Source organism: Elgaria multicarinata, chromosome 5, assembly GCF_023053635.1.
Source record: "Elgaria multicarinata webbii isolate HBS135686 ecotype San Diego chromosome 5, rElgMul1.1.pri, whole genome shotgun sequence".
Taxonomy (NCBI): Eukaryota; Metazoa; Chordata; class Lepidosauria; order Squamata; family Anguidae; genus Elgaria; species Elgaria multicarinata.
The window spans coordinates 59,160,872-59,178,310 of record NC_086175.1 but is presented as its reverse complement, the minus strand read 5'-3'; the positions used below and the strand labels follow the sequence as shown (position 1 = coordinate 59,178,310).

Genomic DNA, 17,439 nt, shown 5'->3' with positions numbered 1-17,439 from the left:
GAATGGCTAGGCTTCTTTTTATGATCACACCTTTTAGTACACAAAAAGTCCAGGTATACCATTCCAAATTAACACACTTGCCAACAGAAATCCAATTCTGTTACAATTCTATTATAGTTCCTATAAATAAATAAATAAATAAATAAATAAATAAATACACATTAAGCCCCAAACCAGCCAAAGCTAAGCAGTTTAAAGTCTTGTGGATTTCAGATCAAGAGATTTAAGCACATGCGTAATTCTTCCATTGAAATCAATGGGGCTTCAACACCTCAAGTCTGTCTGGATGGTGCCCTAAGTGTTCATGCTATGTGCATACTAATTGGGTGATGAATGAAGCAATAGGTTAAGTCTTCCCTAATACATTGTCTGCCTACTCACTCTGTTTTTGGAACTTCTCTTCTCAGCCAGTAGAAATCAGACTGTGCTGCCTGTTTGCGGGTCTGAAGTACGTTGCTGAAATAGTCTGTTTCTGAAAACTTCATCTGGGAATAGAATGTAAGGGTTATGCAAGTATAACCAACAGATTCAAGGGGAAAGGTAAAATAAGAATGACTTTAATGTTTACACAGCAAAACATCCTGCATCAAAATGTTCATACGTTGAGGAAGGATTTATCTGTACAAGGCAGCTGTTCCAGATAGACATTTTCCCATTGTCAATGTTAACATGTGGTTATCATTCTTAGATGTTCAGTTTAAAATGCTGGGGAAGATGTTTATGCAAAATTATTACCACCTTCCCTCTTATGCTCTGCAACAGCCTTCCCCGACCTCAAACCCACTAGATGTTTTGGACTACAGCTCCCAGCATTCTTGAGCATTGGTCAGGCTAACTGGACTGATGGCAGTACTGTTTACACCAGGAATGGGGAACCTGATAGGGCATACAAGAGCTCTTCATCTGGCCTTGCAGCTTCTTCACCCAGCTCTACTCCTTCTTATCTCTGATCAGCACCTGATCAGAGATAAATGCTTTCCCTTGCTTAGTGCTGAAAAAGGATCCCTTTCTCAGTGCTTAGCCGGGGAAAGTACTGATTGGAGAACCTTTCCTTCCAGGGCAGAGAGAGTGGGACCGAGGCTGGGCTCGGAGTCATCAGAGGAAGCTGCTGAGTGATTCAGTCTTGCTTCCTTCTGAAGCTTGTCCTTCTTACTTGTGAGTAGGTGTGATGCTCATGCTTAATACTGAGAAGAAATGCAAAGACTTGGTATTGGGGGTGCTGTTTGAAAGTGCCACTGAGTGATTCAATCCTGCCTACTTCTAGATAGACATGCAGAGGCCTGTCTGCTTATTTGTCTGTATACATGGTGCTCATGCTTGCTCCTGTGTAGACATGCATCCTACTATAAATTCGTAACAATGGAATATGATTGCTTTTTTTTATATGTTTCAGCCCTGCTCTTTTGCCTATGGTCCACCCAGTGCAGTCCTTATGCTGAAAAAGGATAATCATCTCTGGTCTGGACTCTGGCAGCTGCTCTCCAGTGTTTCAAACTGGAATCTTTCCCAGCCATACCTGAGGATATCAGAGATTGAACCTGGGGCCTCCCACATACTAAGCATGTGCTTTACCACTGAGTGTTGGTCCTTGTCCTTGTTGTAAATATAGTGCAGCCCTAGTGAAGAAGGACCATGCTGATTACCTGGTACACCCCAATTATATTTACCATGCCATTACAGCCAAACACCATCACAGCTCAGAGATACTATCTAGCCAACAGATATATTATTGATCTATTTATTTAATATATAAATGTTTAACTGCTTCTACCTTTTTATCAAACGTATACTAAAATTACTAAAAATTTTGGTTGATTGAACAACTTTGGGCAGTATCCAATGGTGTCATTCTGCAAACTCAAATAGCACTAGTGCAGATCCACTGAATTTTTCCACTGCACAAGCGATTGCCCAATGTTCCTACCAGTCCCCCACAGTTGGGTGCCGGTCCCCCTTCAAAGCATTTGTGCAACTGGTTGCACAACAAATTATGCAAACTGAATGTGCAGCGGGTTGCACAAGAAATTGTACAAGCATTATGCACAATAGCAGTTGCACAAGCATAATTCAGAACTGCTTACCCAATTGCGTTTGCGCAAATGTAACTTTAGCTGGGTTCTCCTCTTGAGCATAGTTCAGAACCTCGTTTCCACTACTGCAAAGTCATTTGCATTAATGGGATGACACAGCTGGATACTGCCCTTGGAAATAAACTAGTACTCGTAAGTCACCTACTTTCATCACTCCCAGCTGCAGACATATTTCCTATAAAAGATTTTTTTGTAGCTGTTGTCTTGTCTGGCTTATATTATAACTGTGAAGTTTCACACTACAATGATTTGATAGTATGTGAGCATAAAGCAATAAAAGGAGTGACTTATTATTGTTTCCAGGCCTACTTTAACTACCACAAACAGAACTATGGACTCAGGGAAGACATTATACGGCGTATTTGGGGCTACATTTTCTTTTTTACTTTACTGAAAAATGCCAATTTAGTAGTAAGATTACTCAGAAAATGGATCGTAGTTGCCATTGATTTGCTCCAAAGACATAGTTGATGGTGATCACTGTTTTGTGCTAAAGATAGATATTGCATATATTGCAAAACAAACATAACCATAAGATTATTCCTTTATGGATTAAATAAAGCTTGGGGAACTTACTCATCATCCTCAGTTTCAATTAAAAAAGCTTTATTCTCCTGAGATGTGATGCTTAACAAGAGACTCGTGTAAATAATGTGAGAAATTAAACAGAACTCAGGAAATGTGCAGAGCACAGGAAATGGTTATAGCTAAAGGCATACATTTTTAGAGAAGAAATTAAGCTCTTAGGAAGTTAATATCCCTTTACTTCCAGTAGGAACTAGAGGTGTCAATGTGTAAGCCATTTACTCCTTGGACAATATATTCTGAAATCATGACTCCTTTGAGAACAAAATGTCAGTTTTGGATCAATTCCCAATCAAATAACATTGCAGCCTGATAATACTATCAACATCATCATCATCACTATACTATCATTAAAGATGATGCACAGTTATTTTAATACACTGGCTATTCTCCCTGGCTACTATAAAGATAAATACCAAGCAATCAACGGGCATGTCTATACTCTGTATACACAAATACACACAGGAACACAATTCACTACCAAAACCCTCTATTGTGAGCTTCTATAGAACATGGACCTATTTTAGGGCGCAATCCTATACATGTTTAAACCAAAGCATGTTTAGACAGAAAGAAAAATGTCCTGCAATTCCCAGTATTCCCTAGTAAGCCATGCTATCTGGAGGATGCTGGGAGCTGTAGGACTTTTTTCTGTCTAAACACGCATAGGATTGCACCCTCAATTATTTTGGTGTTTCGTGTTTTTTTCTGCTTGTACTTTATGTATTGCAGTCATCATAGCAAATAACAATCAATGATAAGAAAAACAAGACTTACTGTTTTTAAGCCTTCAGTAATATACGTATCATTCTTTATAAATTCAGGGTAACCCACTTTTGCCAAAACCGCTTTTGCCTTTGGAAAGAAACACAAACATGTTGATGAAAATGATATTTATTTAAACCATGAAGTGACCTTATTTGATCTCAGGATTGCCATTAGCTTGAGCATCAGGGGCCTTGTGCAGGTGTTCACTACCATACTTTTCTACACATTGGCCCTGATGGCAGGAGCAGGCCCCGCCCCCTCAGCACACCTAATGTCTACAGCAGTGGATTGTCATGGATTGTACATGCGGATATTGGGCATGCAAAGGGGGTGAAGCCTGTAGCTGGAATCATGAGCTTGTATCTCATCCATGCGTAGAGCATTATGACACTGAACCAACTTTGGTGGAGGCAGCAGCGGCAGCAAGACTAGTGTTCTGCCCACAGGAGGATCTGCAGTGTTTGAGGTGGTTTGTTTCTGCACAGCAGACTTTAAAGCAATGGGCTTAGAAGCCTCTTCAAATGGCTCAATGCATAGTCCTGCATTGCAAAAGACGTTAGTATCATTTATGACAAACCACTTCTCGGAAAGTACAGCTTCTTCCCATGACTATGTTCCACACACAGAGGAGAGATCAAGAAGGTACACTTTAATGAAGGTTCTTATAAGACGTAGTAAAGCTTTTGTATCATACATTCCGGATAGTTCAAAAATATGATCCTTGGGTTTTGTTTTTTAAACCACATTCTTAACACAACTCCTCCAGTTACTAAGTAATCTAGCCTGAACTGGAGGGGAAGAACTTCCAGATATTAATCAATCTGGGAATAATGCAAAAGAAAATAAAGCTACTTGAAAACTGTCCAAAACATGAGATGTTGGAAGGGACCTATGAGTTTGACAAAATCAATTATTTGCATGCATAACCTTCTACCTCACAAAAGACTCTGCATTGTGCCAGGTACATAGTCTCTTGAGGCTCAAACCCTACCACACAATGGATATTATCATGGCCCCAAATGCTGAACTGGGTGTTCAGCTGACAGAAGCAAGAGATGGAAGATAAAACAAAAGCTAGGCTGTAGCTGTGATCCTGTAGGAGCCAGCATTGATGTACTGGGACTGACAATGCCTGACACCTGTATGCTACTTTATGTGTGGAGGCAGTCAAAATAAAAATGCATTATTCTTGCAATTCCTTCCTGAGCTCTTGCATTTTACTAGGATGAGAGACATTGTTTTCCTCGGCTTTATAATATACACTTTATCTTTCCATTCGTGAAATAGGGTAGCCACCAACACATCTCCAAAACAGAGGACAAATTTGCATAACGTTTACATAAGCTAAGTAATATGCATCCTTATAGAACATTTAGAAACATTTAGCATATTTAGAAAAGTATTTAGAATGTGCATTTAGAAACTGAAATAGAATATTTCCATCAAATACAGTGACACAATGACCTGTGTATCAGTTGCAAACCTTTGATGGCGAACTTCAAGGCCCTCCCAGTTTCTTAGGCTTCTTAGACCAGCCAGCCCTTCAAATAAAGGATGGTGTCAAATAGAGGACTGTCCCCTGTAAAGTAGGAGACATGGCCACCATGTCCTGAAAGTTCCAAAGCTTGTTGGTCCACAGAGTGGCAGAATGGCAACTAATTTAGGATGTGGTCAAAGGAAGCAAATTATGAATGATTTAGGGCACAACCCTATGTCAATAGTCACCAGCTCCCAAATTTGGAGGCTGCTGAGTATCCAACATAGGGTGGCTGGAGCGCAGGGGTGACCTTCACCTCCATGCTCTGGCCACCCTGCATTTCTGCTAAATGGACAATTTTGCCTGTCTGGCACTGGTGCTTCAGAGGAGAGGGAAGTAGGCTGGAGGGGCCATTAGATTCAGCATAAGGCAGCTGACCTTATGCCCAACCCTTCCTGACCACATGAAAGCCTACCAGAGTGTGTAGTTTGGTTCTTTCCATGCTGGCTATGAGAGGAAAGGGGTGGGGAGCACCATTTCCTGGCTATGAGATTGTAGGCAGGAAACTGACCAACTCTATCCCCCAACCCAGACACTGTCTAGGGGTCCTAGGATTGCTCTCAGTGTATTACTATTGTACTTTTAGTGCCAAGGAAGGGAGAGGTGCTTGTATTTTGCCTCAGGTGCAAAATAACTTGACTAGGTGGATATTATGGCTATGTACCTCAGTGGCAGGGGACGAGGGCATTTGGGCCAGCCTCGCCTTCAGGTTTTTTATTTCCCACCTGAAATTAAAATCTTCTACCTGTGACATTATAATTAATTGCTAGAGATAGAATTAAGCTGTGCCAAACTGAAGAATACAGGTGGGGAATTAGCAGCAGCAACAGATGAACTCTTAAGCAAGAAAGATCCTATTGTCATGCAAATGTCCTCAGTGACAGAAAATAATGGAAGACAAATGCAGTACAGAAAAATAGGAAAAGAAGCAAATGATAACTAAAGAGGATATTTGTGCTTCTCTATAAGGAACAGGAGGGGGTTGTAAATGGTGGAGGGGAAAACAGGAATTCAACTGCAACTATTTTGATCATCTTATTGCTGTTTGGTACAACTGTCTGAGGCTGTATTGTTAAGCTGATACATTTGAAGGTTCCTAATGTTTTTCTTCTCTTATACTCATCTCAAAAAGACAAGAGGGGAAAAATCTTATTTAAATTTCCACTGAGTTGGCTGCTTAAATGAGCTAGGTAAGTCACAAATGTCTTGCATGTATTCGAAAAGTAATCATTTTAATCACCTAATTAATCAGCCTTTGTTTTGCATCCACATAAACAAGTCTGTTAACATTTGTTTATTAAGCAAGCACAAGGAGGAAAAATAATAGCTGATGAAGTGTCGCCTAAAAGGAAACAAAAATATTCATTTTGCAATGTGATTAATTCTTCAGTAGTTTTAAAAGGATATGTGTAGATTAACTGGTTCAAAATGGTGAATGATTTATGAATGCACCAATCACTGCAAAATGTTGATCAAATGCCAACTCTATAGACATTTCAACACAGAAAATTCAGCACTATTTGAATTCTGTGTTTTTTTAAGTGCATTATATTAATTGCCTTTCCAGAGCAAATATTATTTTTTAGATTAGCTTCATCAGGGTATATGTATAGAATCTCCAGGTAGGACTTAGGAAGATGTCTATCTGAAACCCTGGAGAGTAGCTGCCAATGAGTATAGAAAAAACTGAATTAGATGGACCAATGCTCTGACTTGATATAAAGCAGGTAGTTTTGTATCATGTGTAAAACATGAAATACTGAAACAGGCCTCTGGCAAAAAAAGAAGTTTTTCTGCCAATGAGTCCATCAGTCTTATTTATCCAAATATTCCTTTCCATAAAGATAAGGATCTCCCAACCTTAAACTAAATTGGTGTCAATGGGGGTTGGCTCCATAAAGCAAATACTAGCTTTAGAAGAAGGATTTTCCTCAGGATTGCACCTTCAGGAAAGGGTAACGTTTCATCTCCATTTATGCTCCAATTCCATTATCTCCCCCCACCCTCCAAGCAGGTGCAATTTCCACTTATAAAAAAAAATCATGTGTGTTAGATGCTCCTCCCTTCATGCAAATGGGTAAACAAGCCAGGAAGCTGCAGTGAACTGTAGCTTCTTGGCACATCTGAATTGGGAAACTCTGGTTAATGGCTTCCAACCAAAGAAGGCGAGCTTTCAACTTGGCTTCTGGATTCTGGCTTGTTCAGAAGCCATTCCCCATAGTTCCACACTCACAAGCTCTAGTTTGCTGCATCTTCCTGTCTTGTTCTCTCAGTTGCACGAAGGGAAGAATGAAGTAGAAGCGTAGGGACTGTGTGCTGGTGCACAAAGTTAATTAATATCCATGCAAATTTAATCAGGCTTTGACCAAATCTAGCCACTCTGCCCCCAAACCACCTTAGTATTATTTAGCATTTAACCAAAATGGTGGGTGACTTTTAGCAGGTACCCTGGTGCTGCCCACCATGGTACTAATGTTAACAATGGTAACCCTGCTAGCATGGGGGACCAGTGATGACATTTTGCTGTGTGGTATGTTGTCATGTAGTGCTTGCCTTGACCAGAGCCGGATCTACACTACTGCTTTAAAGCACTTTATAACAGTTTTATAGCGCTTTAAAGCAGTTAAAACGTTTTATAACTGTTATAAAGCGCTTTAAAGCAGTAGTGTAGATCCGGCCCAGGTGGAAGAAAAGGTTTGGATATTATAAGATAGCACCTTAACTCTGATTATTGACACAAGAGTCCAGGGACAATACTTTCAATAGGTATTAATTTCTCCTTGATTCCTGATTTCTTTGCATAGCTTTTTATACCATGTGAAGCTAATATTTAACTTCTATTTTAAAACCTGTTATTCATCCAGGTCAAGAATAAGGAACGCCTCCTAGGAGCAATTTGCTCTTTGACAATTATTATAGTCATTTCATACCAATTCTGAGGGGTTTTGGGTTTTTTAATCATATCAATGTTTCTGCAATGTGCTGCTGGGAAAATTATTGATCGTTGCAGAATGAGTTGTGGGGTATAAAATATAGTTATTGCCTTTATTTAAAAAATTACCTGTTTACACACAAACTAATTTACATTCATTCCTGTTCATTCCAACCAATGTGAGCAAACAGATAGGAAGCTGCCTCATACCCAATAAGAGCATCATCGGGGGGGGGGGTTGTTTGTGTGTGTCACGTTTCCTTACTGTTGCTTCCCCCCTTCTGTCCCATGATTCTTCCTCTTTCTTCACACAGGGGAAGAAAGAGGAAGTAAACAATGACCACATGGCCCATTCAGTGGCCATTTTTGTCGTGCCGCTTTTCCTCCACACAGCAGGAAATGGCAGCACATCCTGTTTCAAAAAAATAAGTAAATCTGATTTGAAGGGGTCTATTTTGTGACAGAAAGATGGCAAGAAAGAGCGGGAGATGCATGGGAGGCAGGCGCTGTCGTCAAAAGGACCCATGAATATCCGTAAGTGGGGAGTAAAAAGTGTGCGATAAAACACTCAACTGATGATGCTCTAAGACCCCTGGTCCATCAGATCCAATATTTGGATTGATGCTGACTGGATTTGGGGCAGCAGGGTTCCTTTCTAGCCTTACCTGGAGAAGCCAGAAACTGAATGCAAAACATGGGCTCAACTACTGAGCTACAACCTTAATGTTTTAGGTTACTTTATTAATGTTTATTAACCAGATGTAACGAGTAGAGCTTTTCTTCACCCCTCTGTTCTGAAGATGACATTTTACATCATCAGACTGCATCAACTAAATGTGAGCTTAAGGAGCCTCTTATTTGGGTTTTGTTTTTCAGCCTGTAAATGTAGTAGCTGAGCACTATCAGGGCCAAATTATATATGTAATGTGGAGAGGAGGGGTGGTCTGTGATTTGGGGGTTTTCCGTGGTTTTTATTTTATTAATTAACAGCCCCATGAAGCTACGCTGAAGGTAAAGGAGGGGTATTTAACTCATTCTCCCATACCTTGCTTCTGTGTTTTTCTCTTTCCCTCATAAATAGCAGATACGATTTTGTATGAGAGATTTATAGTAGAAGGAAGGGTTAACTACCCTCTCCTGGACCATCACTTCCCCACAGTCTTCAATAAAAAGCCCTATATGACTGCTAAATTAGTACAACAAAAAACAGAGTGGGAAAATCCTAAGCACAGATCCCACACCTTTAGTTTGGTCCTCAGGATCAATAAGTGGGCATTTTGTCCAAAGTCTTCTTGAGACTATTCTTGTACTAAAAAGGATGCTTGTGCCTGCAATAAATTGTGTTTATTTTCAAAGCAGAATAAAAAAGACCTTTATCTAAACTCTTCCTAGACTACATTTTAATACAACCAATTAAGAGGGGGTGCATATAACATTTTACATCCAAAAGCCAAATCTACTATGGCAATACTTCTACAATAATCTACAGAAATGCAATGCAATGAATGCATATAATCCTTTTTTCTTTATTTTTAAGGACAATGCTGATATCTTCTTTTTAAAGCAAATGAAAGCCACTGAAAAATATTAGCATAACATCTAGTTTGAAAGCAAGTATCTTTCATAGCAGTGTAATGGAGCATTTAATGACAACAATGAATTTACTCTTTATGTACATGTCTGTGTTTTCATGGAAAATAGACTATCTGAATGCCATCTGCTAAAACTGCGGCACACATATTGCTGGTACTCTGTTATTTCCAAACATGTAGGAAAATAGGAGACCTTTGTTCAATATATCTTGAAATGTTAGTTATGTTATTCACAACTAAAGTAATAAACATGGATGTCTAAAGGGAGGCAGGTATGACCATTCGGTCCAGGGTCTAAAATTACCTAACTATCCTATTGTAGCAAGGACTTAAGAGAGGAACAATTTGAGCTGTGAGCCTGTGAAACGTCTTAATATATGGTCTGCAAAAGAAAAGCTGTCCAGTTCTAAGCATTTGTTCATCATCTGTGTTCCCATAGTTGGGATTTTTGGGTTATATGTTCAGAGAATGCGAGAAAGAATCACACAGATGTAGTTCCAAAATCTATGCTGCTGTAATACATTTAGCTAACAAAAAGATCACCACAGGGGGAAAACTGTGGAAGCTTTTGAGATCCCCAAATGTCTTCTTAATCTGGTGATCTCAGAAACTTGCACAATTTGGGTGTGGATGTGTGATCTTTTGATTGTCCCAAAAGACAACACAGCTGTCTTTGCCTTTTTGGGAGACAGATGTGGTTAATATCTCTTTTAATCATGTGAAGAAATTGTATGCATTTGGATGTTTTTGCTTTATCAAGGAAAAAGGGGGAGAGGAAATGAATGAATCAATGAAGTGTGGTGCTCAGTTTCTGCTTTTACGGAAAGTCTTAAGATTCCCACGGGCAACTAGATTAATAACAATTATATATTCCATTGCTTGAAGTAGTGTGATGCAAAAGTGGCTGCATTTTATGCCTTGTAAACTGTAAGGTGAAGAAGACTCTCAAATAAAAATAATTTTCCTCTTTATCTGAAATTATATTTTATTATGAGTGCTTCATCTGCAAAAAGCTAAAAGGATTCTAAATTACAAAATGTGTCATTAGATTTCCTGCTTAATGGGTTTTGAGGGAGGGGTGTGTGTGATGTCAAGTACTTGTCTTTTTGTACTTTACTGTTTGTTGTGATTATAAAGAAATGTACAATTAACCTGTCAAATCGTACTCTGCACAATGGCAAGATCTTTGTACACACGTGTCACACTGACCTACATCAGGTTGGAAGCCAGCCAAAAAATTACAGAACACATCAGAAAGTAGAGGTAATGTTAATGACTGTGTGGTCTTATATAGTACTGGACTTGCAGAATACTCCCTACTTCTAGATCCAGACACTGTTGCCTGATCAGCCTGCAGGCAGGCAGAAAAGCCATGGCAAGCATCAATTCCAGAAGTCCCTGTCAGTTGCTCACTCTGGCCCAGTGCAGGCAGTCCTTTAAATAATTACGAGAATTACTGCTGAACAGTTTGCATATGCTGTTGCCTTTCCATTGACGGCAAGGGTTTGTTTGGGATGCATATACACATCTTGTCCTCCTCCTTTTTGATGTCAGCTATAAGAGTAGCCACAAGTGCCTGTTTTGGTCTCATGCAGTTGCATTAGCCTTAGAGAGTTAGGCCGGGGTCTGGAAATGAAATGACAGCTGGGAGCCCAGGGCTAAATACAATTTCCTTTCCCTTCACCAGTTTCCCGCAATCTGTCTGCGCAGCGCTGAGGTTATTAATGGAACTGACATCCCTGTACAACTGACTGAGCACTGGCAGCAGCCAGGTAACAAGGGAGAAGCTGACAGCAGCAAATCATCTAACACCAAGAGATTAGCGATAACCCAACACGTTAGGGTAAATGGTTTCAGATCAAGCCCAAGGAGAGGAACACTTTTCACTCGCTTACTAAATCCATCTTTTTGTTTCGGAAATTACATACAAATTATTGTGGGGAGAGAGTCAGGGACAGTTGTTGCCTCCAAAAGGTGGAAGGATCAACTCTCCATCCACTCCCACCATCTCTTCCTGCAGCACCATCCGCCTTGTGTCTGTTCCATGCTATGTAACACCTCTGCCCAAACAAACCCTTGGGCATTCCCACAGAGCAGTGGTGCAGACCCTCTTTCAACAGTCCCCCACCCTCTAGCCCTTCAGAAAAGTCCTCACCACCGTCAGCCTACCTTTTCCTTTCTTTTTCCTTGAAAGTTTGGCATGCTTCAAAAGGAAGTGCTACGCTTCACCCACCCGTTTTTATTTTCGCATTCATAGAAATCAAGATGGAGCTCACAGCCAGTGTCAGGCTCTGCAACATTCTGGCTTCCCGGTTAAAAATAATAACTGCCCCCAAAATCTTTAAAAATAAAAAAGAAGCCATGAGGGACTGGGGAAGGGCGGTGTCTGCAGGCACACTGCTATCCATGAGTACTGTAACATATGCCTATTATTTGAATTGGTAAATGTGACCCAGGTAAGTTAGGGTTAGTAGAATGTTAGAGAGTGAGTGAAAAGTGGAAGGGGCTTGCGTGTGAGAGGATTCTGAAGTTTTAAATTCTGTAAAGTGACATTTGAAGGTACAGATAGGGATTAGGGATTGAAGGAGTATACAAATAGTGAGTGGGGTTTGGGGGTGACACGCTAAGCCACAGTGGTTAAGCAATTTGAGTTAAACATTATGACTTAGCGTGTCGTAACTACAAGAATACTACATGGTATTCTTAACCATGTAGTAATGTAACCATGGTGGCTATATTACCACAGTTTAAGCACATTCACTAACCATTTGCTGTAAAAAGGTTAGTGGCCTAACCATGGCTTAGCATGTTGTCTGAACAGGCCCTTTACTTGTTTTATTATACATACAAAATCCCATGTGTTGGTTTGTCTTATTACGCTACCAAGTAAAAAAAAGTAAAACCAATTACTCATAATGGGTGTCTTCTTTGACACAGAGTAAAAGGGCTGAAGCTTTGTGTGTCAGTGAGGATAACTGACCAAAGCAGAAGCAGATGTCCTGAGGTGGGGGTTTCAGTTTCCACAGGTAGAAGCTGGAAAAGGTAGAAGCTGGAAAAGGATGTTCTGGGAGCAGGAACATCACAGGCACCATGTTGGGGACCCCAGTGTTAGATAGAACCATAGTGAATTCATTAAATGGATTATCTGGATCAATTTCAGTCAGGCTTCAGGCCTGGTTTTGGCACGGAAACAGCCTTGGTCGCCCTGTATGATGACCTATGTCGGGAGAAAGACAGGAGAGGGAGTGTGACTCTGTTGATTCTCCTCGACCTCTCAGCGGCTTTCGATACCATTGACCATGGTATCCTTCTGGGACGACTCGCTGAGCTGGGAGTGGGAGGTACTGCTCTGCAGTGGTTCCGCTCTTATTTGGCGAGTCGGTTTCAGAAGGTGGTGCTTGGGGAACATTACTCGGCCCTGTGGACTCTCAAGTATGGGGTCCCGCAGGGGTCGGTTTTGTCCCCCATGTTGTTTAACATTTACATGAAGCCGCTGGGTGCGGTCATCCGGAGCTTTGGAGTGTGCTGTCATCAGTATGCTGATGACATGCAGCTCTATTTCTCCTTTTCATCTTCAGCAGGAGAGGCTGTGGATGTGTTGAATCGGTGCCTGGCTGCGACAATGGACTGGATGAGGGCTAATAAACTGAGACTCAATCCAGACAAGACTGAGATGCTGTTAGTAGGTGATTCCGCTGACAGGATGGGGGGTGTTCTACCGGTTCTGGATGGGATTGCACTCACCCTGAAGGAGCAGGTTCGTAGCTTGGGGGTTCTTTTAGACCCATCATTGCCACTTGAGGCTCAGGTGACCTCAGTGGCACAGAGTGCCTTCTACAAACTCCGGTTGGTGGCCCAGCTACGCCCCTATCTAGACAGGCATGGACAACTTCAGTTGTCCATGCTCTGGTAACCTCCAAGTTAGATTACTGCAATGCGCTCTACGTAGGGCTGCCTTTGAAGACGGTTCAGAAGCTGCAGCTCGTGCAAAATGCAGCGGCCAGATTGATTTCGGGAACCAGAAGGTTTGACCATATAACACCTGCTCTGGTCTGCTTGCACTGGCTGCCTGTATGTTTCCGAGCCCAATTCAAGGTGCTAGTTTTGACCTATAAAGCCTTACACGGCTTGGGACCACAATACCTGATGGAACGCCTCTCCCGACGTGAATATACCCGGTCACTACGTTCAACATCTAAGGTCCTCCTCCGGGTGCCTACTCCGAGAGAGGCTCGGAGTGTGGCAACAAGGGATAGGGCCTTTTCGGTGGTGGCCCCCAGACTGTGGAATGATCTCCCTGATGAGGCTCGCCTGGCACCAACGCTGCTATCCTTTCGGCGCCAGGTTAAGACTTTCCTCTTTGCCCAGGCATATGACAGCACATCATAATTACCCACATGTTTAGTTTTTAATCGGTTTTTAATGCTTTATGTGTGTATGGTCTGTGTTTTAGAGTTTTAAATTTTGTATACTTGTTTTTACCTCAATTTTAGAATTTCTGTAAACCGCCCAGAGAGCCCTGGCTATGGGAGTGGTATATAAGTTTAATAAATAAATAAATAAATAAATAAAAGCACATCAACCATGGGGATATTTGTATTTTAAAAAACAAATACATGTTTGTTCAGTTAAATAATAATCATTATTATTAATATTATTAATTCAAAAGTAGCAAATATTATTCTGCAGTAGCAAAAAATATTTGCGGGCATCTATTCTCCCTGACTTCTCAGTCAAAGTCCAGCAACACTGGAACTAGCTGCATTGAGAAAACCCATGAACCTCTCTGGGTCCCCATCCCAAGACAACATAACTGTCCCACATGGGCAGGCCAACCTTTGAAACACCCTAAGAGTCTCTCAGTCTCTATCACTTATTTCCAAGTTCAGCAACATTTTTAGAAACTTTTTTACGATTGGTGGAGAGTGAATACTAAATCAATTCATTATGCCCGGGCAGCAGAAATACAGTATCATTTCTTCTCCCAAAGTAATCTGCCACTGATTTTTTATTTTGACAAAAGAGTGGTAAACTACTATTTTAAAGAGAACTGAGTTAATACTACATTAACATAGTCTCAGTCTTACGTTGCTTCCATCTTTTTTCTCTAAAGAACATTTATTATGGAAGACATCATTCAATATAGTTTAGCTGATGGAGGAGCCTGTTATCTATGCCTCTGATGTGAGGCAAAGGAAAGCCCTTATAAAAGTGCATTTTCCACATTCAGCATCTTTTCTACTACACTACAGGGTGACTCAGAGAAGGGCCGGGATGAGAAATATTGATGAATACATTCACAACCAGCTAACATAATGTGCTACCGAGTATGTCAGGCACACAATAGCATAAACACTCCAAGGAAACAGGAGGCAGTTAAATAATATAGTTATTTAAGTGGTAAATCAAGAAACAATGTGAAATCATTTTATAGTTATAATCACCATCATCATCAATTATTTGAATTTATATCCAGCTTTCCCCCTACAAATAGTGCTCAAAGTGGCTAGCAACACTATAATATAAAATACAAAATTATAATTAAAACATAAAAGCAAATCAGTTAAAAGCACATCAATACAAAAAGAAGTACACAGTATCCACCAGTTAAAATCAATTTCAGTGAAGTTCAAAAGCCAGAAGCCTGTCTGAACCAAACCAAGGCTTCGTCTCCCAGTGAAAAGACAACGAAGGTGGAGCTAGCCTGACTTCCCTTGTCAGGGAGTTCCAGAGCCTGGGAGCAGCCACCAAGAAGACCCACCGTCACATACCTAAAAATGTGCCTTCAATAGTGGCAGGACAACAAGAAGGGCCATCACATGCTCCAACACCTTACTCATAATGGAATATTGAAGACTATTGGAATTCTGGTGGGGCTCAGGGAGAGTTGTTGTTTTGGCAAAGGTCTCACCACCAACTCTTTTAGGCCCGATGGAATCACACCATGACCCTGTTCAGACAACTTGCTAAGCCATGGTGATTAAGCACTTTGAGCTAAACCTTATGGCTTAGCATCTCATGTGAACCATTCCTAACCATGGTGGCTACATAGGCACGGTTTAAAAACGCTCACTAACTATTTGCTGCAAAAGGGTTAGCAACTTAACCATGGCTTAGCGTGTCATCTGAACAAGCCCCATGTTGTAAAGAGGCATTCACCACTATGCTCACCCACTCAGCCAGTCCCCTGCCCTCCCAGCAGTATTTATAAGTCTGGAATGACAAGGGTCAAGCACACTCATGGTAGATCCTACCTCTGCAGAGATTTCGTCCACATTCTCAGGCTGTATCTTTTCATGCATGGAGCTAAAAAAAAAAATACTTGAAGCTACTCTGTGTGGTATTTGTGCCACGTGTGAATGTTGTCAAATGTTGACCAAATGTGGGGCATTTTTAATCGACCTACATTATAGTCTTCTACAAGAAAACATCCATTTAAGTCTCAGAAGGCATGCGTAAAGTGCATCAGGCACAAAGGAGGAACAGAAGTGCTGCTAAGGGAAAGAGGGGAAACAGATTTGAAATGAGGCATCACCCCTATATTGTTTGCCTCTCCAAAACTGTTGTTTAATGTGTTATTCCTGAGGGACGATAGGGTCATTTCTATTTTCCCTTCACTCTCTCTCTCTCTCTCTCTCTCTCTCTCTCACACACACACACACACACACCCTTTCCATATGGCCAGTTGTTTGATTAAATGGAACTAAAAAGTGGGAATGTCTGAGGGGTATGTTTGGAACATGTAAACATATTTCTTGTTACTCAGTTTCTGGGATTTAAATGTTTTATTATTATTTCAAAACACAAACAAGCAGACACTACCAAAAAAAAACCTCAGTTTCAATTAACTTTCTGTGTTTGTCAACTAAGGTTTATCCCAGGATCATCTCGGGGTCATCCCTGCCTGCTCCCAGGATATCCTGTGTGTCATTTACATGAACAGGGATGACCCCGGGACGATCCCGGGATAAACCTTAGGTCTAGCTAAGGCCTAAGAGAGAATCTTTACATGTAATAAATGGTGTTAAATTGGGTGTGACATACTTTGGGGGCAGACTGTCACTAGAGTGACAAATTATGACAAGGCATGAGGGATCATTTTTTAAAAAATAAATAAATAATGTAGCATATATAAGAATAGTGTCTTGTGCATAAAAAAAAGCCCTTTAAAATTATACAGACGTGAGACTTGAATGCTTCTGCCCTTTTGCATATGAATGTTCTTAATATTGCTGACACGTAAGGGAAATAAAAGTTATATTGTGGCCACTGTAACTTTTACATTTGTGTTGCAGATTGATTTAAGTCAGTACTGGTTTAAGTAAAAAATACATCACTCTCACACTGAAAGGATGAACAAGGGCAACTTACTTTAAATCTTTGGTTACTGTAAATAAAATCTTTGCTTGATGTAAAATACAGTAAGGGGGAAAACGTAAAGAAAAATCAAAAGTGTGTGAGAGCACAGTTGTAGCCACCAGATAGGTATCTACAGTCCATGGAAGCACCTTGAGCTCCATCCAGAGAATTGTGCATGAACTGCACTAGAAAACAATATCTCAGAACTTATACTTTTGTTTGCCAAAAATGTATATTACTAGGGAGTGTTAACTGTATATTGAATCCTGGTTTTGCTTTAGGCCACCTACAGCAAGAACAAATTGAACTGGAGAATCCACTAGGAAAGCCAACCAGCCGAGGCCTGCACTGTTGTTTTGGATCACTAAATATTGAGCTAGGTGCACAGCAACTACCTCCGCTTGAACAGAAATAACAGCCTGTTTGGGGCCAGATTTACACCAAGCAGGATAAAACACTCTGAAAACGGTTTGAAAACCGTACATAGAGTACTCATGGGTCCCAACAGTTGTCAACACAGTTATAAACCGTTTTAAAGCAATAGTGTAGATCCTGCCTGGGTCTGTGTCACTTTCG

At 40.7% G+C, this 17,439-nt stretch overlaps 1 protein-coding gene across 1 annotated transcript in view; it reads right to left on the bottom strand.

Moving 5' to 3' along the window:
• Positions 1 to 17,439, bottom strand: part of PHEX (phosphate regulating endopeptidase X-linked) — a 112,509-nt gene that overhangs the window by 30,287 nt on the left and 64,783 nt on the right. The window contains exons 13-14 of the mRNA XM_063126472.1: positions 3,453 to 3,530; positions 382 to 485 (exon numbers count right to left, since the gene is read on the bottom strand). Of these exons, the coding sequence (XP_062982542.1) occupies positions 382 to 485; positions 3,453 to 3,530 (182 nt within the window). The remainder of the gene's footprint in view (positions 1 to 381; positions 486 to 3,452; positions 3,531 to 17,439) is intronic.